This window comes from Mustela erminea, chromosome 1, assembly GCF_009829155.1.
Source record: "Mustela erminea isolate mMusErm1 chromosome 1, mMusErm1.Pri, whole genome shotgun sequence".
In the NCBI taxonomy this organism is placed as follows: domain Eukaryota; kingdom Metazoa; phylum Chordata; class Mammalia; order Carnivora; family Mustelidae; genus Mustela; species Mustela erminea.
The window spans coordinates 39,177,242-39,199,445 of record NC_045614.1 but is presented as its reverse complement, the minus strand read 5'-3'; the positions used below and the strand labels follow the sequence as shown (position 1 = coordinate 39,199,445).

The following is a 22,204-nucleotide window of genomic DNA, read 5'->3' as shown; positions in this document are numbered from 1 at the left end:
ACAAGGTGGTGGCAGGGGAGGCAGAAGCAGGAGTGTGAGGGGAGGTGGAGGTGGGGGGCAGTTTCTCAGAGGAGGAAGGGGGGTGGTTTCAGAGGGAGAGGACATGAAATAGGACAGTTGGCAGAGAACCTTCCAGCGTGATCTGTTTCTATGGATCATGGTTCTTGAGCTGGTCTTGAAGAACTGGTCATTTCCTGCCAGGGGAGCCGAAATGTCAGCACCATGCATAAATGAGTGCGACAGCAGGCAATGTTGCTCTCACAGAGAATCAACCAGTGTTTTAATGTTTTATACAATGCTGGGAACTCTGTGGGTGCTTCCTCAGTGAACAGTTTTCATCTGGAAAACAACAACAACAAAAAAGATGTTTGGCTTGAGGAAGCCTTCCCTTACAGGAGAAACTATTTCTCTAGATGAAGGTAGAGGAAAAAAGGACGATACCCAGGTGATTTTTCTTCCTCAACTCTTAGAATTATGACAGAAGAGTCAAAGTCTTTGAAGAGAAAAAAAAAAAAGCAAAAAACTTCATAATTAAGAAAATTCCCAGAGACAAGAATCAGGTTCTCTCCAAGTGCACCGTTAGCTGTCAACAGGGAAGGCTAGGGACAGCCCTCCGGAAGGAAGTTAGCAGATGGGGCTGTGTGGAGGCCTCCAAGAAGCACAGCAAGGAGCTCCTGGGGGCCAGGGGAGTGGGAGGTGACAGACAGAAGCGGTGGGAAAAGCCCGCTCCGCGAACTTTGAAAAATACTGAGAGAGAGAGAGAAAGCCAACACTGAGAAAATTCCAGCTGCTGGTGACTAGACATAATATCTGAGCAATTACTGACTTTTTCTTTTCATCACAGTGTTTTGGTGCCTTGTAGACACAGCTAAGATGTCACGAATGTAAATAATTTAGTACAGTGTTGTCATCTCTCACTGAGTTGCCTTAAGCTTGACATTAGTAAAAGGCATCTTACTTAACTAGAGTTTTCAATACTTATTTGCTTTTGGGTTACGGAGATGGATTATTTTGCTTGTAAGACGATTTGATTTAAAAAAAAATAGCTTATTTCATAAGAAAAAAAATCATGTATTGCATATTGTGTTATTTCCATATGCCTTGGAATCTTTCAGTCAGACAGAAATGTGATACCTTAGAATCAATTTTCCACTCCCGTAATAAAAGCAGCACCAGTTCATCCATCAAAAATTGAGGTGGTTTAGGAAGAAATTACTTTGCTTTTATGAAAGAAGTCCAAATGTTGTTTTATTTAAATGTCTAACTTCCTGGAAAACTTGATGTGGGTGGTGTGTGTGTGCGTGTGTGTGTGTGTGTGTGGTGTTGTTGTTGTTCTTTTTGTTAGTAAACAGGAAGCCCTTGAAGTGATACACTGCTAGGATATAAATTTGGATTTTCTCATCGTTTCTTTCCGGATAGGTTTTATGTTGTTAATTTTCCTTTCCCCTTCGTTACAGAGCCCTATATTAATTACCCAGATCTATCTTTCTCCCTCTCTCTCTCTCTTTCTTTTTTCTGGAAGATATTCTGAAGTGGTACCCCACAGACATAATGTTATGACAATGGAATTTCAGAGTTTTGGTTGACTGCTCACAAAGAGGTTTTATTTGGACAGGAATGCAGGACATTGGTTTTTTTAACAGAGAGTATAGCTTTTCTTTCTATTTTTTTTTTTTTTAAAGAAGTTACTTGTGGGAAAATAGTTCAGAGTATCTTATTAATGATTTTTCCCCTTGGATTTTTGTTTATTTCCCACCCCATCCCTCAGATCTTTGTAACTAAAAACAAGCTTCAGTTCCTCATCTTGGTTACAGTGGTTTAAATGTTTGTTGGTATGTGACTTTGTTTAGCAAAGTTTGTGCGATTCTTTTTCTTTTTTTCCCCCAATGATCTCAGTTTGCTAAACATTGCATAATTTTTAAAAAATGTAGTCGATTATTATTTGGCCTCCCTAAACTTCACAGCCATCGCTGTGTTTTTTTTTTTTTCTTCAGTCACTCAGATTATTTTATGAAATCAGTCCAATCCTAGAGTTGTTTGTTCTTGGCGTTGACTCTGGGTGGAGGTGTGCTGTGATTTTCATGACCTTTGATGTTTCTGTCTTATGTAGGCGAGGGCCCGAGTGTTTTCAGCAGTTTTCCTGCAACCAGGGAAAACTGTGTGGTGAATAAAGCCCTTGCAATGGGCTGCTCAGTCCTCGGTTCCTTTAGATGTGCACAGTTCTGCACATGGCTTTGGGCCAAGAGCTCTTGTGCTGTTCATCGTGGAGAAAAGAAAACACAGGAACATAGGTGGTTAGCTCTGGGAAAGATCTAGGTAAGATCATCTCGTGCATAGATCAATACATGGCACAAATACCACTACTCTTCCCTCCTAGACCTGTAGCAGACATCAGCAACTGATCATATATTTGGGTTTTTTTTTTTTAGGGGTTTTATTGTATTTATTTATTTATTTTTTTGGTTGAGCCATCCACACCCACACAATCTTTCCTGGCATGGTATCCCAAGCTCCTGCTAGACTGTCAATGGAGTTGGCATATGGGATGGAATCGCTACAGTAGATTATAACCTATCTCTATACACATCTGGAGACAGGGGGATGTTCAGGGTGAGGTCGGGGGATATCGGAGTTGAGAGAGAAGGTTCAAGAGTGAAATGACATGAGCTTGACCTAAAGTTCTCCCACTTGCTAATGGTGTGATTTGGGGCCAAGATCTTCATCCTCCTGGGCTTGTACTCACCGACACAGTGTGTGAACATAGAGGCTACATACTAGGACTGTGGGTAGGTAAAACCGATATAACCCACACGAAGCATTTAGCCTAGAGCTTGGCAGCAGCGCTCAATCAGTGGGAGCTGTCATCGTCATCTCCCTTGTTATTAGGGAAAGTGGCTTGTTTGAGATAATAAAGCTTGTTAGGGCTAGACAGGGTTTCTCAATTTCAGCGCTACTGATGTTTAAATGGCCAGAGACTTCTTTGCCATAGAAATTGTCCTGGACACTGTAGGACATTTAGTCACGTTCTCTGGCTTCTACCCACTAGATGCCAGGAACCCTGCTCCCCAAATTGTGACGCATATCTCCAGATACTCCTAAATCCCTCAGTGAAGGACCATGGGAAAAGATTGAACATCACCTACAGATTTATTTATTTATTTATTTATTTATTTATTTATTGGTATGGTGAACATATTTGTGTCTGAACCCACTGTCAGGGAAGCTAATTCCATTGGTTTTGTCATTGCGTTCCAAGTAATCTTATTTTAATATCCGTTCTCCATGACTTTGACATCTCTGCCTTTGTATCAGGTTACAAGTTTTTCTGTTTACTAACCTGTGGATAGTTTTGAGTAACAGAGGAATAGCTCCAAGTTTTAATTAGGCTTTTGTAATAGAATTTTTAAATAATGTCAAGGAATATGCTCATAATATAATTTTCAGTGATAATAGCTACAATCCAAATTGTATAATAATAAAAATGAGGGTATAATTAATTTGAGTGCTTATTATGTGTTAGATATTGGGCTGTGAGCTTAATGTTCCGATATCATGTAATTGTTATGATGCACAAGGCTTGTGTTATTATTCCCATTTTACAGATGAGGGAAGAGAGGCACGGAATACCTTGCCCAAGAAGCCACAGCTACTAAGTGGCAGAATAGGCCATCCATCCTAAGCAATTTGGTTCTAGTGAATTCAGACACATACCTGCTAGAGAAAGGTGCGGAAGGATACATGCCCAGATGTCAACTTTGATTATTTATGGATGATGGGATTACTGGTGTTTGTTTCTCATTACTGTTTTTCATTATTTTCAGCTTTGACTATGATCTTTTTAAAAGTATCAAAAATTAGGATTATGCAGTCCTGTGGCTTTTATAAAACAAGTGACTATGTTTACAACAGTCTGCCTCCTATTCATTTGATCTTGCTTATGATTGACTGAAAAGCAACGGGAATTATATTTTTAATTTCTCATGTTGGATGCCAGAATCAGAACGTACAGCTCCTAATGGAACACGTGGCTATTTAGAAGTGGGGGTTGTAAGCTACTTTGCCCATATAAGGTTGTTCTGTAAGTCATCATCGGGAATTTTTAAATAAACATAGGACATGTTATAGATCCAAAAGAATGTCGTCCTTCAAGATTTCCTACCTTGGAAGTTATATGCTTGTTTCAGTGATGAAACCAGTGAAATAGCTTTAGACTTTCACTTTTAATTAGTGTCTTTAGAGCTTCTTTTTGAACCAGACAAGAATCCCAGGCTTTGTTATTTCAGAAAAACACCAGGAATTACCCACTTGGTTGCCCCCCTCCTAACCCCAAGTCATGCTCTGAATTTCTGTTTGGTCATTCTCAAAAATCAGACAGAGCCACGTGGATAAAATTTACCATAAGAGGCAATGTTTAACCAGTGTCTTCATTTTCTTAAGGAAATTCCAAAAAGGGAGAACCAAACGTGGTGTAATGAATGGAATCATTGTTGGACTAAGTGCAGAAATCTGTAAGGTGAATACGCTTTAAGGGTACCACACACATTTGGAACCATAAATTCAGATCTGCGTGTGTGTGTGTTCGTATGCATTATTTTATAGTTACGCATTATGTGCTTCAATTCCGAATCTGATACTTGCCTGGCTTTACTCCCTGTGGCAGACATTTCTAATTTTAAATAACTTTGAAAGATCTCCTATGTCTCTGCTCATACAATGAAAAGTTCTTGGTGATTCTGGAGTCCAGGCGAAACTTGCAGTATAAAAGAACACGGGTAACTACCTAGGTTGAGTGAAGAGACAACAAGGTAATGAGAGGCCCAAGTTTCTCTTTGTCTGTTAGAGCGGTCGTAGAGGGCTTGGTGCTGGTTGCCTCTCAGGTGAGCAGAGATCCCAGTGATGATTTCCAACACCCGACCCAGGTGGCTCACTTCCTTGGAAGTCCCTTCTAGCCCTCTCGGTAGTTTCTAGAACCTCCTGCTCAGCACAGCCACTCTCATCTTTAGGGTCTCTATAAAGGGGACCTTCATTTTCATTTCAATCTCTCATTTCTGAGTTGGGTGTTATTACCATTATTTTATAGTGGAGGAAGGAAGGGCCAAAAGAGAAGGAGTCTCCTGGTGACAGAGTAATCCTGCCACTTGATCACTCATTTGTTTGTTCATTCATTCATTCAAATAATTAAGAACCCAGTAGATGCCATTGAGGAATGTGTAGTGAGCAAAACAGAGAGGGCTGTGGCATCCTGGAGTTTATTCCTAGGGAGAGAGCCATGCAATAGATGAATAAATAAACCGATAACAAGCCTGAATTTTAGATAATTTTGGAGGAGGAAATGTATCTAGAAGAGGTCAAGGAAGTTTTCTCCAAAAAGGGGTCCTTTTAACTGAGACCTGAAGGCTCGGCAGATCTAACCATGCCAAGAGCCAGGTAGAGGGAAGAGCACGGGGAAGGCTCCAGTTCCCCTAGTACAGCATGAAAGGCATAAAATAACTGTAGCATCAACAAATAAAATAGACATAAAATGGTATGTTTCTAAAGACTGCAGTCCTGACACAGGTGAATTTGAGAGAGAAGAATTTGTAAGCATGCTACACAGGACAGAATTCTAAACTATATTTTCACACATAAACCAGAAAGGCCCATTCTAACATTGCCACATAACCAAAGAGCTGCCGATTTTTTTTTTTTTACACATATTATTCAGTACTCAGTGTGACCTGAAACTATGAGAAAAACTAGGGTCTTCCTCTTTAAGATCTTCCTTGCCCTAGAAAAATCTGACTCCAGTGGGTCCTGGAGCAGAGCATTTTTGAGAGAGCGTGTATATATGTGTGTCTGTTTTCTTTGTTTCCATTATTTCTTTTCCCCAGAAGGAGACCAAACTGTTTATAGGGAAGATGGAAACAAACAAACAACTGGGTAATATACTTCCGTTCCAAACATTCAGACACATGTGACTTTTCAGCCAGCACAGAGATCCGTGAGGCCGACAGGCCAGCCATGCTTGATTCTCTTGGAGCACAGATGCTGCCTCTTCCTTGGGGATGACAATATAAATTATACAGACCATTATCATCTCTTCTCCAGAATTTTAACTCCTGAATTCTGACCCAGAAAATGCACAATTTGTTCCCCTTGAGCATAAAATTCATGCTGCCCCAGCACCTGCTGGAACAACCAAAGAAGATTTGATTGGCTTCTCCTACCTTCTGCTGTTCTGTGTCCTACGACAAGCATCCAGAAGAGGCTATTTTCTGTTGCCTGGAGGAGAGACTGGTTTTGTTGTGCCAACTGGAGTCTTGAAAGTGTGCCAGAATCTAATCTCCCTTCCACCATGTCTCTCTGGGCCCCGAACGCTTTTCAGTGGAATGCCACAGCTCACTTGCCACTAAGTGCTGTGTTCTCCTTCTCCCCTCCCTCCCCAAGACACAAATTTTGGCATCATTCGGTTTTCTGAATCTTTCTAGGACCCATATCCTTTTTTCTAGCTAAGCTGGGGCTTCAGATAGGTTTTCAGAATAGCCTGATCTTTCCACTGTTGGTACATCAACCTTCAAACTTCTTTGTGGTAGGTCTTAATGACCATCCTACCTTTGCTGTTCATTTACTTCCCTTTTTATTCACTGCCTCGAAATTTTACAAAAGTTTTACTTGGTATTTTCTTATAGTTTAAGTGATAGCTCTCACAAAATGCATGTTTTTTGTGGACTTGATCACTTTACATTGGTGGTTACCTCCTCTGGTTTCTTCTGGGAAAAAAAAAATTCAGTTGAGAAATTACACACATAACTCACCAAGAAATTCACTAGAATGTAAGCTTCATGAAGGCAAGGATTTTTTTTATCTTCACTTACTACTCTTCCCTAAGTTCAAAATAGTGCTTGGTCCACAGTAGCATGCAAGGAATATTTGCTGAATGATTGAGAGACATGGAATTCAGACTTGCTCATGTGAGGGGCCCACTTCTGCCTTTCCTAGGACAACTCCTCCAAAATCGATCTGCATCCTCAGACTCATGTGAGATGTAAAAACCATCAAAATGTCAAGGTTAGCTAAAGTCTTGGAAACAAATACTTGTTCTTTCCAGATTGTTCTATCAGTCTAGCTATCATTCTGACATTCCCATCACTGATCTGTCAAACAGCTGGGCTGCGTGAGTCATTCAGGAGCTACATGTTAGCAAGGAGAAGGTGGGGCTGGTGACGGGCAATGACCCCACCACATGGTAAACGTCCTGGCTCCTTACACCTGAGATGCATATGCCTTGGACTTCCGAGAAGAAGGGGAATTTTAATTAGAACATCCAGATGAAGTTTCTGCCCAATTTAAATCCCATGCGTCATCTTATGAGATGCAGGATCCTCAAGTTCTCATTCTGTTCATCGCCACTTCCTTTATTGCATTTTGTTTTTAGTCTTAAGGCCGTGAGACTGACAACACATCTGACGTTGTTTATGGAGTCGTGGACTCTAATAAAGTCTGCTTAATCATGATGGAGCAAGGTTGGCTGCCAAGAGCTTTGTCAGAACTGGAAAGGGCTTGGTGGCAACTGCCCCTGGCTGGGGAGCCCACCTTAACCTCTGTTCATTACAAGTGGCCTCCTTTTAAAGCCATTCTGTTTTGCAAAGAAAATGATTTGGTTACTCCGTTAGAGATGGAAATGAAACAGATTTCTGCTCTTCCTTTTTTTTTTTTTAATATTTTATTTATTTATTTGACAGAGATTACAAGTAGGCAGAAAGGCAGACAGAGAGAGAGGAAGGGAAGCAGGCTCCCTGCTGAGCACTCAGCCCGATGCGGGGCTCAAACCCAGGACCCTGGGATCATGACCTGAGCTGAAAGCAGAGGCTTTAACCCACTTAGCCACCCAGGCGCCCCTGCTCTTCCTTTTTTATCAGAAAAACACCTGAGGCCAGGAGTGGAATGTTGATGGCCCAGAGAGAGTCCTGCCTGCCCTGGGGGCACTCCAAGTAGTCATTTTCACCTGAGGGCAGTTTGGTCTCTCAGTTTGTCTCTACTGTGGGAGGGTGTCACTGGCATCTAGTAGGCAGGGGCCAGGAATGGTCCTAAACATCCTACAATGTATAAAGTGGCCCCTCACGCCCACCCCACAGTAATGAATTATTTGGCTCCAAAAGCCATCAGGGTTCAGGTGGAGACATTGAAGGAGCCTTGTTCAATTTCATGAGAATGTCCCTGCCTGGGAAGGTAACTCTCTTCTGTTGCCCTGTCATGGGCATAAACAGAAAACTCTCTTCTGTTGCTGTTTTCTGTTTATGCCCACGACAGGTCTTCCTCTTGAGGGAAGGGTCTTTACCGTGTGTGGTTCCTGAGTGATATCGAGTAGCGAGAGCACTTAAAAAAAAAAAAAAATTCCCATCTTATTCTTGCATCAGGAATTAGTAATTTGGAGGCAGACCTAGTTTCAGAAGAGGGCGGGGCAGGCAGCCTAAGTGGAATGATTTGAAACGCATGGAGAAAACCCAGACTTAAAATGTTTCTCTCCTTCCAAGCTCTGAGGTCTAGAATTCCTTCAGTTGAAACCTGGAGAAGCCCTGAACAGGGGTTCAGGATTCCTGGGTCTTGAATCAAGCTCTGCTGTTTCCCAAAGCACTAAGAGCTGTTGAGCACTGACTCTGTGCCCAGCCCTGGGCCAAGCACCGTGCACGTAGCCTCCCTGCAGCGCTGTAAGGTGTGTATTTACTACTACCGTTGTACTGAGGAGCAAACGGGGACTGGGAAAGGTTCAGGAGCATGTGCAAAGCAGCACACTGATAAGCACGGCACTGTGATTTTCAAACGGGATACATACCCAAGACTCTGCCAGTAACCAGGATCTTACCCTGCCTAGCTCTGAGGCATCTGTGAAAAAGGCAGGAAGTTAAACCCCGTGACTCCTAGGAACTCTTGAGAATGCCACGATGTCTTTATTAGTTCCTTTGTTTTACATCTTGCCCTTCTTCAAGATTTCCCTTGCAAATGGAAACAGTCCCAGGATAGGTAACGATTGTAAATCCCCACGAAGGATTCCAAACCTTAAACTGTATCATAACCAGCTGGTGAGCTTCTAAAAATGCTTATTTCTGTGGCCGCTCACCAACACTCTGCTCAAGCACATTGGAAATGGGCGCCTGGAATCCTGATACCTACCCACCCTCCCCCCCACATCCAGGTGATTCTACTGCATGGGCTTGGAAGACCACACTGAAGAAGGCTATTCTAGCCCCTTCCGGGGATTTAATCGACTGGTTTAATTGACTGGATGCTGGCCACAGTGGAAGCTCAGAGTGTTTGGAGTGTATTAGGTCCCCTGGATCCCTTCCTCTGCTAGAGCTTACTGGGCCTCCTGTCCTCCGGCTCAACTCAGGTCAACAGTTCCTTAACGGCACCCATAAGAATCACCTGGGAAACTTCTAAAGCTCACAATGCCAGGATCAGACTCCCTGTTAATTAAATCCCAATAACTGGGAGTGGGAACGGCTTCAGTACTTTTTTTTCCCCCCCAGATTTCCAGATGATTTCTATGCACAGTAGTTTGGGAACCACTGTTCTGGGTGTTCCAGATTCCACACCTGGGGTAAGACAACCCCACTATCTCAGGCCTCCTTATCTCCTGAGACGTATGTGCAGGCCACCCTTCACTCTATTGGCTTTCCAGAGGCTCACAGTAGTATTGAGGCTCACTCCTCTGCCTTTTCTGTTGCCTTTAAGATATTCCTCTCGGGTGCCTGGGTGGCTCAGTGGGTTAAGCTGCTGCCTTCGGCTCAGGTCATGATCTCAGGGTCTTGGGATCGAGCCCCGCATCAGGCTCTCTGCCCAGCAGGGAGCCTGCTTCCCTCGCTCTCTCTACCTCCCTCTCTGTCTACTTGTGATCTCTCTCTGTCAAATAAATAAATAAAATCTTTAAAAAAAAAAAAAGATATTCCTCTCATCACCTTGTTTATGCCCACGACAGGTCTTCCTCTTGAGGGAAGGGGCTTTACCGTGTGTGGTTCCTGAGTGATATCGAGTAGTGAGAGCAGGTGAGGACTCAGGAGAGAAGACAAAGGCCAACTGGCTTCTTTGTCTTCACAACAGGCCAAATGGAGAGTAATAATAATGGTTATTATAAGGAGGTTACCCTGGCGCCGGACTCCCTGAATAAAATACCCAGTAAAACTTTGGAACTCCTCTTCTGGGCAGGAACAAAGAATCCTGCTAAAAACAGCGCCTTCTAAATAATGACGTTATGGCTGATATTTTGAAATTGGGAGTCTGCTGACAAATGATTCAGAATGTAGGAACAATTGAACACGGAGACCAGCTTTCCTTACCAGGATGTTCGGGGTGACTCGTGAATGCTTGGGAAGGAATTTAAGAATAAGTCAGAGTCCTCTCCAAGTTTCCCTTTTTTCTCCTCTGTTTTTTTTTTTCCCACCTTGCCCACTTAAGAAACAAACCCTGTCACCCTGAGTGTCATGAAATGGTGACTCAGTTTCCCCAAAGACAGGAGATACACAGGGTTGCCTGTGACTTTGATGCCCCTGCACTTGGCTGTGATCAGCCTACCTAGAGTTTTAATATGGAGGACTATCAGGATTAAAATCCGGATTTCTCGCCTCTCCTGAAAATTCAAAAACTCTTTCTTGCCCTGAGTTCACTTTCGGTGTGAGCAGTCAGCATCTGCCGCTTTGCATGGAAGCTTGTGTGTTCCAATTTGCTGCAGTCTCCACTCCTCCTAATTCCATGCAAGTCAGTTCAATTTAAATTGCCTGCTTGAGTTCTCTGGGCTGCGGCATCAGCATCACCTGTTAAGATTTGTTAACATGCCGATCTTTGGGCCCCACCAATCTTCTGGAAGGAAGAGTTGTCAGTTCCTGATGTACAGAAGTATGGATGTGAGTGTGCATATTTTTACATATATGTGAATGTGTATACATGTTTGTGCATATATTATACACACATATAATATATACATATCAGCATGTACTTAGAGGTATTTATTTCACTCTTTGGGTTATAATCCAATACTACTGTGATTTCTTCTCTTGCTTAAGACGTCTCAACTTAGGGCACTGGGAACTCTTTCCGACTGGCTTCAATGCCTTTTCGGTAAATCTCTCCCCACCTCACCCCAGCCTTTTTTTCTTTTTCTTTTTTTAAAAAGCACTTCCTTTAGCACTTTTTGGTACCACAGGTGCCCCCAGGTTTATCTTATATTTTCTGTACCCCAACCTGGAATTAACTAGTTTTCTAAGTATCCTGGTTTCTTTTATTGGAGAAAGGTATTTAGAAACCAAGGCCTGTGTGCTAGATGTGCTCATTGCTAGTGGGCTGTCATTGCCCCAGCCCCTCTCAATGGACAGGCCTAGGAAATATATGTAGGGATGCTAACTCAGGCATATATGCACATGGATTTATTTCTGTATTTATCTGTGAAAAAATATATATAGTGTACACACACAGTCCATATGGATACCTTCAATTCCAACCCATTAACCATAGGATTCATCCTAGCCTTGGGGATATCAGATTTTTAATCTTTCATGGCTTTTCTATGTTAACAGTAGCTCAAGAACAGTGGGGGAAAAGGAGTAGTTTATAGATATTACTAAAAAACAACAGTAAAAAAACTAACCCCAAGCTCAGCATAATAAAAATGTCAGCATAGCCCCTTACTTAATATTCTTCAGCCCTTTTTGCAGTCTACAATTTGGAACATACAACCTCAGTGTTCCTGAAGGTGGATAGACGTGCCTTACTTCCATTCTTATACAAACGCAGTTTGTCTCCAGCCCTACGGAACAATGCCTCTTGTAACGCTTAGCTGGCACTTGTGGATTCTAAATATAAGCCAAGATGCTTCTCAAAGATTAGAATCAGAACTTTGCTTTACATGTGAAATCTTATTTTGAATTCAGGTACACAATTACTCACTCAGAGACTTAATTATACTGCCTTAGGATAGTATTACAATAGTTTTAATTATTTTTTGGGGGGTTACAAAAGTAACCTTTTGTCTGGTTAGGAAGGTGAAGTGACTATAGTCTTTTCGTGAACTTCAAAAACAAATTAAACGTCAGCTATGAAGTTTATCTGTGGTTCCTTCATGTTTATTCAAGAAGCAACCATACTTGGATGGGCTGCTCCTTCCTCTTGTTATACTGAATGTAAATCTTGTGCTGCTGGGATGTGTCTTTATAAACTGTGTAGAGAACTGGAAAGAGAGTCTAACCAAGACGGTTCATGGGCCGCTGGAGGTGTGGCTCAGTGGTTTGGAAAACATTCTGGGTTTTAAACAGGAACACCTATAATTATGGAGGCGTCATCCCTTCCATAAAAAAGAAAACAAAACAAAGAAAGCAAAGCCTTTCTACTAACAAGGTGTAGTCATAGCATGTGTTCAGCCTTCCCAAAACCTGTCTGGCATTTGTTTCTGGTCTGGTGGGGGAATATCTTCCATCTTTCTCTGAGCACTCATCAAACAATACAAAGATAAACAATTGGAGGGCAATTAGCAGTCTCTTTGGGGTAACAGGAGAGAGAAGTCACCCTGCTATTAATTTCAAAGGAATTAATCATGGTTTACATATGTGATTTAGTGGCTTAACTTTGCAAGTGGTTGAAAAACAAGGAATCAGCGAAGTTTACAAAAGACACTAGTTTGGAGAACCAGGTTTTGTAGACTACTCTAAAGAACTATCTGTTGAGTATTCTAAGGCTGTAAAGGTTGAGATGGTGCCTTGTAGGAGATCTGCTATGGGCACTGCAGGTCTGTTTCTCAAACTTGCATGTGTGTGAGACTCAACTAGGCAGAGTTGTTAAAACGCAGATCTTGATCTACACCAGTATGTGTAGGGAGGGGGCTGAGATTTTGCATTTTTAATATGCTGGCAGGTGGTGCTCATGGTAGAGATCAGCACATCTCATCTTGCACAGCAAGGCTGTAGATTGTCCTGGTGCTTGTGGTAAGGTAGGATTAAGCCCCTCATACTCCCTTTATATACCTTGAAATTCCCAACATGCTGCACAGTGAACGTCCAGGGGTTAGGGGACTAGAATAGCTTTCTGGAGTAGAGGTACTTGGGCCAAATACTTTACTGTACATTTTAGTTTCTAGGGATTACATTGGGACCCATAGGGCAAAAAGCTATACCATGTAGTATAATTGGTATAATATAGTTAACAGCAACCTCTTTTCACAAGGACTAATTTTAAAAAAAGCTAAAAATATTTGCAGGCCATGTTTATTGATGTTTATAGAACTGTGCCCTTGAAAGAAAAGCAGGGAAAGCTATCTCTTTCACTGAGTCTACTCTCTGAGATTAAAACCTCAGAAAATGCAATATCGTCTCTCTAGTTGTGATGCCGGCCTTCTGAACAAATTTCATTGTTGGGGAAATCCCCCTTTAAACAGAGGTCTTCACCATTCCTTGACTACCTTTTCAAGCCACACAAGTTACTAAAAGGGCTTGGTCTCAGCATGCCTAGTAAGACTGTATACTTTAAAACAAGACATCGTCTGTTGATTTCTGGTGTGGACATGGAGTGACATCAGAACAGAGGACATACTTCTCATGCCTCTTACTGCAAAACACACCATTTTCATTTGCCATACTTCTCTTCTAGGAAGGAAACTGGGAGTGTAAACATTCATTTTAAGAGTCTGACCGCTTCTACTAAGCTCTCCCTTCCCCCTACTCTCCATCTCTCCCACCAACCCTCCCCTACTTTCTTCACTGTGGTGACCCTCATCTGGATGTCTGCCACACCTGGGGGAGAGGAGCAGTGAGTAGCCGGTTGAATTTGATCTCTACCCTCCATAGCCTCAGATTCTCCCCTGTCTGCGAAGGGATGTGTAGGTTGGCTGTTTCTGAGAAGCGAGGCAGGCTGCATAATATCTCAGGATGGGTGACATGCCACTATTGTGAAGTGGAAAGGGTAGGATGAGAAATTCCTTAAGGTGTCCCAATCAGGACGCCTGGACTCTGATCCTTGTCTGTCTACTAACCAGTTGTTTGACCTTGAAGGATGATTTAACCTCTGTGGGCCTCAGTCTCCTAATCTGTAATTTGAAATGCTTGGTTATGCCTGTTTCTCAAAGTGCAGGAGGCTTGCCACTGGAATAGCAATAGATAACACTGAATCACATCATGAGAACTATACTCCTTCGGCAATCAATTTCAATCCCTACAGCTTTTCAAAAAAAACACAGAGAAGTTAAAATTCTCTGCTGATCCTCATGTCATTAACCCTTTTGGCATTTGGCACTTTCCCTTAAAAAAATTGGTTGTAATTTGTAACTTTTTTTTTTTTTTTTTTTTTTTTTTGCCCCTCTCCCTTTCTAACAAGGGAGTCAGTGACTGTTTTCACTGTGATTGCTTTTAATTTGTGGAGGGCGATACTGAGTTCCCATTTAAAGAAGTAATAGAGAAAAAAGTAGGTTAACGTAAAGGAAGATACTTAATAAACTTACCATCTTAGTTGTAGTCCAATGACTGTTTTGGCAAAAAATGAGGAGGATGGTAACCAAGAAACACTGAATTAGGCGAATTTAAAATTTCTGTTCAACTCTAGACTCACAAAAGCACTCATGTATCTTGTTAAGTGGTAAATGTCCACCCTGTTTCCGTTCCCCAAATGTGTGTGTATTTATTGACAAAGACTTTGCAGAACAAAGTTGGTGTCTGATGTATAGCTAATAGTGTGTGGCAGGGCACAAATGTGGTCCGATCCCTTTAAGGAAATTCTGGCTGCAGTTACATATAGTTTGCTAATTTTCCTTTACAGTGTTTTGTTTTTTTCCTGTTACGTCAAATATAGTGAAATGGGGACAAACACCTTTGCCTTGGTGTAATTAAAATGAAATTATGTCAGGAACATCTGTTGAAAAGGGGATTTCTATTTGTTTAACGACCAAAAGGTGGCGTCCTACCCCCATGCCCTTTATTTAAAAAACCCTTCTTGCTTTAATTTAACAAAAAGAAACTTCCAGTTGATTACAGATAAAGAAATTAAAATGTGCTCCCTATGAATGTAACGTGACAGTGTTGAAAATGAACAATATGTTAAAGCTGCAGTTAAGTTTCCCCTAATGTAAGCCAAATGGACACGGAGTTCTTTAATAAGGTGGCACATTAGACAGTATTATATACAAAATTGAGTACAATATATCATGGGATTTACAACCAGGATTTCCTTTTGTCTGCAAAACTTGTTGCCAATCTGACTTTGGGCCCCTCTTTCAAGTGAACGTAGAATTTAAAGGAGTTAAAATACAGAATAAGATCAGTAGCAACCTGAAGATCTTTTTAATATGGCAATACTCACAATTTTTTTTAAAGCTCACCATACAATCTGGAAAACAGGATCAGAGCATGAATTGTTCTTTATAGACTATGAATAAATTTATCTCATTTAAATAAATTGCTATTTCCCTGAGTTATAATTCTGCAACTCAACACACACCATAACCATGTTGTATCTGGTATAAACATTTTGGAAATGGAAAACAGTTTTCTCTGCCATAGACTGGCTACTTTGTAGGTTTCCACTTAATTTCATGTGAGTTCAGCATATAGAATTTCCAGAGATGTTAAAGGATTGTTGCAACTATGAATTGACTTGACCTAACGCTTTTCATCAGTGCCTAGGTCATAGAAAGCATTCAATAAATATTATATATTATTACTGACAGTTGTAGACTGTGAGCTCCTCAAGAGCAGGGGTTTTATTTTTGCAGTCTTCATTGTCTACTATATGGTCTAGAACATAGACGGTATGTCAAAATGTCTTGATGTCTTGAATCAAAGCTTAATAGAACCCTAGTCTCTAGAAAGCTAGGAAGTTCTACACAAACTAAAATGCATTTTCTTCATCTAGACTCTAGTCTAAAAGATCCAATAGATGGTCTTGTCTGGATAGCATAGAATCTTGTAAAGCATGCATTCAACATGCATTTTATGCTGGAATTACCTTAGCACAGTCTCCCTTTCTCTGCCTTTATACTGTAGCACTGGTGAATGGCTTTGTTATTTTTTTGCTTGCAAAACAGATACAATTTTAAAGTGGTAGTCTTACATTATAATTGCAATAGAGATTTAGAATTCTTTTGTAAATGAATGTGTAACGATATTTGTAAAAAGACATTATCCATAAGGATTTATAATAACCTTTTCAGGATGTTTATTATCTACAATTGCGCTGGTCTCAAGGAATGGAACAGAACTGGCCCCCCCGCCCCAAGGTACTTTGTAGGAATCCACAGGAGTGGCTTTCAATACATTCTCATTAAGAGTTGGCCTGATACACCAGCCAGCCAGTAGCTGGAAATGCTGGCTTAGGAGTTTGGCAGCTTCTGGGGTGATGGGTCTGAAAAAAATTATTTCTGTTAACAACAACAAGCCATAGAACCCTATATCTCTTTCTCAGTCACATTTTGGAAACAAGAAGTCTTCCTTCTCAATTTGTGTTGTTAAAGAGGAAAGAGATACCAGTGTCTTGTTTTTATACAAATATATGTATATTTTAAAACATTTCATTCAGGCTTCTAATTTACTTCTTCAAATTTCTAAATTCCACCAAACTTCAAAACAGCAAAAAGAAAAAAAAATCTCACCTTTTCAAAGAATTGGACAGAGTTTTTTGCATGTGACTGATCTCTGGAAGAGCAGGTAATTTGTGTTAAACAACTGATTGACATGCTAGCCTCTGGGCGTTTTCCTAAGAGAAACCGTGGCAAGAACACAGCTCCTGATGCGGCAGCCACTTGCCCCCCAAAGTGGATCAAACTACACATTCCAGCAGTGAGTCTGACAAGGAGGTGGTGGGGGGGGAAGCTCGTCCCACATTACATTCTCCCGATATAGGAATACAGGGGGTAAACCCCATCGCTGGCGGGTTTCTGTTTCCCTGCAAACAGGGGTTTGTCCTTCTGTTGAACTTTCACCTCCCGAACTCGCCTTCTTTCATTGGACAAAGTGCAGAAAGAAAGAGGAGAGACCCAGGGAAGACGGAGAGAGGGAGAAAGGGGGCCGAAAACACCACCCCCACCTCCCCCTCCTTCAACTGTCACTGATGGCAAAACACTTTCACTTTTAACTGGAGGAAACTCACATCCTTGCCTACCCTCTCTTTCCTTCTGTATTTTTAGCTCAGAAACCAAGCAAATAGCCATCGCATTCCTATCTTCGTCCCTAGTTGTTAACACTCTCCCTCTCCTTTTTTTCCGGTGGCTGAATGGGCCCCCCATTTCCCCATCTTCTGAGGAATCCTCCCCTCCCCCATGCCCCTCATTTTTCCAGGTCTTTCTTGCCAGATCCCTCTTTTGCCAGGGACTGCTCTGGCTTTCCCTTCCTCTCTCTAGTCTGCAGGGCTCTGCCTCCCTCTCCCCTTCCCCATCCAGTCTGGACGCCCCTCACTCCCATCTCCCGAGAACAGCCCCCCCCCTCCGTCCAGGCTGCCCCCTCCCCCCCAGCTTGGCAATTGCGATTTTTTTTTTTTTTTTTTTTTTGCTGCGAGCCTTGTTGTTTACCCAGCAGGTGGATGTGACGTCAGGGACGCACAACAGCAAAAAATAACAACATCTCCCTCCGCGACGTGTTGGCCTCTCTCGCGCGCCTTATTTATTTATTTGTTCCGGGAGGCCGGGGGGGAGCCGGGTGGGCGCCAGTACCCGTGTGGCCCAGGGAGGGGGCGCGGCGGCTCGCGCTCTGGGGGTGCCGCGAGGCCTTGGGGGCGCGTGAGGCGGAGAGGGGGCCCTGGCAAGAGGCCGGGAGGCCGGCTGGGGAGCGCCCCCAGGCCGGCGCTCCCCGCGCCTCTGCCGCCGCCGCCGCCGCCACTGGCGCTGGCTGGGCTCCGGGAAGCTAGTCCGGAGCGGAGGAATCTATTGTTATTTATTGTGTGGCGGTTGCATGCTGTACTCGCGGCGGCCCGGCCCTCGTCCGGGAGTGCGTGTGTGCGCGCGTGTGTGCGCGAGTGAGTGTGTGCGCGGGGGTGCGCGCGCGGGCGGGAGTGGGCGCGCGCGGGGGAAAGGCCCGAAAACACCTTAGTTTGCACCGAGAGACCATTTGCAGCGGGTGAGTTTGTATTTTTCCATTTCTGCTCCACTTTTTCCCAAGCTGCCTCCTGCCTTGTTTCCGCCACTTTAAACAAAAAAAAAACCCCCCAAAAAAAAAAAAAAAAAAAAAAAAAAAAAAGGAAAAAGAAAAAAAGGAAAAAAAAACTACTTTCCACCTCCAGGCTCCACGTGCATCTCCCCCCTCCCCCCGCCCTCCCCTCTCGCCTCTCTCCCCCGGCCCGGGCCCAGGCTCTGGGGTGGGGTGGGGGTTGGGGCCGGCGCGGGGGTTGGGGGGGCCGCCGGCTGTGGCGGCGCCCGCACGTTTGGGTCCATTTCCATAAGTCAAATGGGGGGGGCGGTCGCGGCAGCCGAGAGGCGAAATCGTCTTCCCCTCGGCCCCTTCACTCCTGGCTCTGCGCTCTGGGCGATCACCGCGGGGAGAGAAATCAATAAGCCCAGGCCGCCTGGCTCAACTTTCGGTGTCGGGCGTCGGGGTGCCGGCAGAGAACCGGGGCCGGCGCGGGGCCGGGGTCGAGTCTGCGGCGGGAGGGGGCGCGCGCCGGGAGCCTCGGGAGCCTGAAGTTTGGACTCGGAGCAAACTTTTTCCCTTCGCTCTCCGAGAGTGTGTGCCCCTTGATGCCCCTGGTTTGTAATGATGGGAAGCCCGCATCCTGGGCCCCGCGCATCGGGACATCCCCAGTGCCACACGCGCCTGGCCCCGAACCCAGCGGCGGGGACAGCCCACCGCCGCCCCCGGAGCACAGAAAACTCGGACACACACTCGCGCACCCCCAGCTAGACACGCATCCTCACGCGCGCTGGACCCCGGGAACCCAGCCTCGCCGCGGACCGGCCCGTGACATACGTGGCCAGCTCCGCGGGTGGGAGTGGGAACCGGGTGCGCTGCGGGGAATCGCCGCGTCGGGTCTCCTCCCCTCCACCACACGCACTTTCGGGGTTTCCTCTCCTTCGAAGCTTGGGGGGTACCGGGGAGGTTTCCCAAGCCTGGATCTCTCCTGAGAGGCGCGGGAGCCGCCGCGTCTCTGTGGCCCTGTCCCGGCGGCCGATGGCTCTCCATCCCTGGCCAGCACGCCACCTTCCTCCCGAGCTCCCCGCGCTTCATCCCCATCCCGCGGAGGACTCAGCTGGGCTGGCAGCCGGGACTGCGTGCGCTTCGGGTGGGGACGGCGGCGGCGGCAGCAGCGCCGGGAGCTGAGAGTTTGCCAGTTGCCTCGGGGTCGCGGTCATTCGCTGCCTCCGCCTCCCTTCTCCCCCGCCTCTTGCCCCCCCCCCCCCCTACCGCCGCTCGGAAACTTTGATTCCTTCTCCTTTTTTGCCCTGGGCGAGTCCCCCTCCCCACCTGTTGTGAGCTCCGCCTCGGTCCCCGGAGACTGGCGGTGACACACGCGGGCGCCGGGGAGCTCCGCACCCAGAAACAAAGTCGCATGCCCCCTCCCCAGTGTTTGCTTCGAAATCGCAGCCTGCAGCACCCCCCCCTTCCCGCGCAGCTCCCTCCCCTGTGAGAATAAGGACTAAATAAACAGTTGTAACTTCAAACCTTGCGCCTGCGATCGTATCCCTTTCCCACCCCCTTCCCCCTTCCTCCCCCCTCCTTTTTTGTTGTTGCAACTTTGTAAGATCCTGGGGAAGGTGCTGAGACTTTGGCTCGGGCCGATTTCCCGGTCTCGGGATCCGTGCAGGGATTCCCTAAGCCACATCCTCCTTTCCGTCCACCCGCACTCGCGGGTCCTCCTAGTCCGCCGCCCTCTCGGTCTTGGCCCCCCAGCCTAATCACTTATCCCACCCCCCTCAGTTCCCCCCAACCTGCTCCGGGAAGACTTGCTGAGGGTCGCCCTGGTTTCTTGTCGACCGCAGAACCCGAAAGTTTGCAAGAGGAAGAGAGCGCGCGGCGAGCAAGCGGGCAAGGGGCAGCGGCAGCGGCAGCGGCGCCGGGGACCATGGTGCTGCCGGCGCCTCCTCCGCGGGCGTGAAGGCGGCGCTCCCACTCCCTCCCCGGACTCTGCGGGTAAGTCGAGGCGGCCGCGGGTGCCGGGGCGTGAACGCGGGCGGGGGCAACCGATACCCTAGAGCCCCCGGGGGCTCTCTGCTCAAAGCGCTAGCCTGGGCGGCGCGAGCGTAGGGATGAGGCTCCTGGAGCCAGGATTGTGCCCATCCTCAAGCTGGTAGGTGCTTCGAAATACCGGACTTTATCTCCTTTTTTCCTCCCCTTTCCTAAATCCGAGAATCTGGAGATCAAAGTTTAGCGTGGAGTGTAAAGTGCTCCGATAAAATATGGTGACATCTCTCCCCCCCTTCTCACCCCACTCCCCTCTTATAACTATTAATTATTTCCAAGTCATTGTGTCCAAATACCCTTGCCGGGCTGATTACAAAGTGTATTGATTTAGTCTGGGCTCATCCTACGCATTGGTTTTAATTCATTTTCCTTTTGCTCGACCAGAAAACCCGAAATGAAACTTATTTCTTCCTCTTTCCAGCACCCCGCCCCCAGCAAACCTCCACCATCACCACCCCCCACCCAGCCCTCATTGCTGAGGCTTGGGCAGAATAATGAAATTAATATAAACATTTCATTTGGTTGCATTTAAGCTTCTCCAGCCCTCTTACAAGGGGCTGGTGTTGCTCTCCAGTCCGGTCACAGGTATTTTGTAAGTTTGGATTTCCTTTTTTGCTACTGCTTTTTAAACGGGAATGCTGGAAGGGCATTCTGTATTCCTTTTAAAAGGAGGCTATACCTTGAAACCATCTACACTTTACCTTTGGTTGTCCGTAGGCTTTAGGATTTAGGGCTTGCACAATAGCTGAATTGAAAAACCTGAAGGATATTTAAGGGATTTTTTTCTACTGCTGAAAATGTATTGAAGAATCTCTGCGAATTTTTACCTTCTATCTTATTTCCTTCGTTTTTCCGTAGTGATCATCAGTTTGGGGGGAGATGTCTTAAGTAGAATTTGAAGAGAAGTGGTTAGAGTTCAGGTGTTTTCTACTCAGGGTTAGTCTGCATAATTGAGACAGAGGAGTTGCTGTTATTTTCAGTTCCAGAGAGAAATGTATCAAATCTTTTTTAGAATTCCACTGGAGTTTTGATTCTCAAAGTGGAAATACCCATCTCTTTCAGTCCAGGAAAAGAAAATTGAGCTTACAGCTTCAGAGATTTGGAATGGTTTTTCTCCCCCCCTCCCTGACTTTTCTACTTGAAACATCTCATAATTAAAGAGCATTAAAAATATAAAAAGGAACTCAACTAGTTACCATTCAGAAGATGTCAGCTAAAATCTCACTGCAAAGGGGGTAAAAAAGGTTTAGCATCTTACCACTGGCTGCCTTTTTCCCCCCTTAGACTTTGGATTAGTCATTGTATGGGAGAGAGAAAAAGAAATCAGTTTTTTTTTTTTTTTGGAAAAGTAAAGTAAACAGCCTCCAACTGCTGAACCTTGACAACCCAAATTAAGGAAGCAGAAGAGATCAAACAGAACTGCTGCTGGGGTGTTGTCAGGAGCTCTACATGGAGAACCCTGGACTATTCGATCAAGCAGCAAAGCTAGATATTCACTAATGCAGAAATGGGCCATTGCAAATGCTGATCTTTGTTGTGCATGCTAAGGCTCAGGAAATACTCGGCCCCTCTCTAGGCAGCATTTGAGTTCCTTATGGATGTTGAGTTGCTAAATAAGTTATTTTTCTCATACAGTCTGGTTTATGAAGAGCGTGCGCGCAAAAAGGTATGGAATGAATATTAAGTCTTCCAGAGGCTGCCTTGCTACCCAGAACTGTGGAGTGGAATTCTTTTTACCAACATTAGACTCCTACACTAGAGTTAGGTAACGTTTTCTCACATCAAGTTTAGAAGATCTGCCTTGTCAGGAAAGCCAAGGTTTTGTATGTGAGGGTTTAAATCTGATGTGAAGCTCAAAAAGAAAAAAAAAAATCCCTGGTGATGAAGTTTTGTGTCAGCCCACTCTTGGAATTTAAAAAGGCGAGAGGGAGCATTCTCCAGATTAGACATAACCTCTTTTTTTAGATTGACATTCAATATGACCACGTTGCTACTTTTATTCAAGTTCTCTGTAACTTGTCCTTGCTTGTTGTCTAGGAAAATTTAACTGCTTTACATTTTTAAAGGGAGTAGTAACAGCAATTACTTTA

At 44.6% G+C, this 22,204-nt stretch overlaps 2 protein-coding genes and 1 long non-coding RNA gene across 4 annotated transcripts in view; 2 read left to right on the top strand and 1 right to left on the bottom strand.

The window, feature by feature from the left end:
• The window catches only part of EIF4E3 (eukaryotic translation initiation factor 4E family member 3), a 187,176-nt gene that overhangs the window by 113,915 nt on the left and 51,057 nt on the right, over nt 1–22,204 (top strand). For both annotated transcript variants that reach the window (XM_032359654.1, XM_032359645.1), the window contains exon 7: nt 19,913–20,063. In XM_032359654.1, the coding sequence (XP_032215545.1) occupies nt 19,913–20,028 (116 nt within the window). In that variant the 3' untranslated portion in view covers nt 20,029–20,063. The remainder of the gene's footprint in view (nt 1–19,912; nt 20,064–22,204) is intronic.
• LOC116599681 lies at nt 16,148–19,914 on the bottom strand. Its single transcript, XR_004289450.1, has 2 exons — nt 19,398–19,914; nt 16,148–16,701 (listed from the first exon to the last, which is right to left on the bottom strand). It is a non-coding gene; the product is annotated as an uncharacterized LOC116599681 (long non-coding RNA).
• The window catches only part of FOXP1 (forkhead box P1), a 579,941-nt gene continuing 578,344 nt past the window's right edge, over nt 20,608–22,204 (top strand). The window contains exon 1 of the mRNA XM_032359520.1: nt 20,608–20,706. The gene's annotated coding sequence lies outside the window, so the exon portion shown is untranslated. The remainder of the gene's footprint in view (nt 20,707–22,204) is intronic.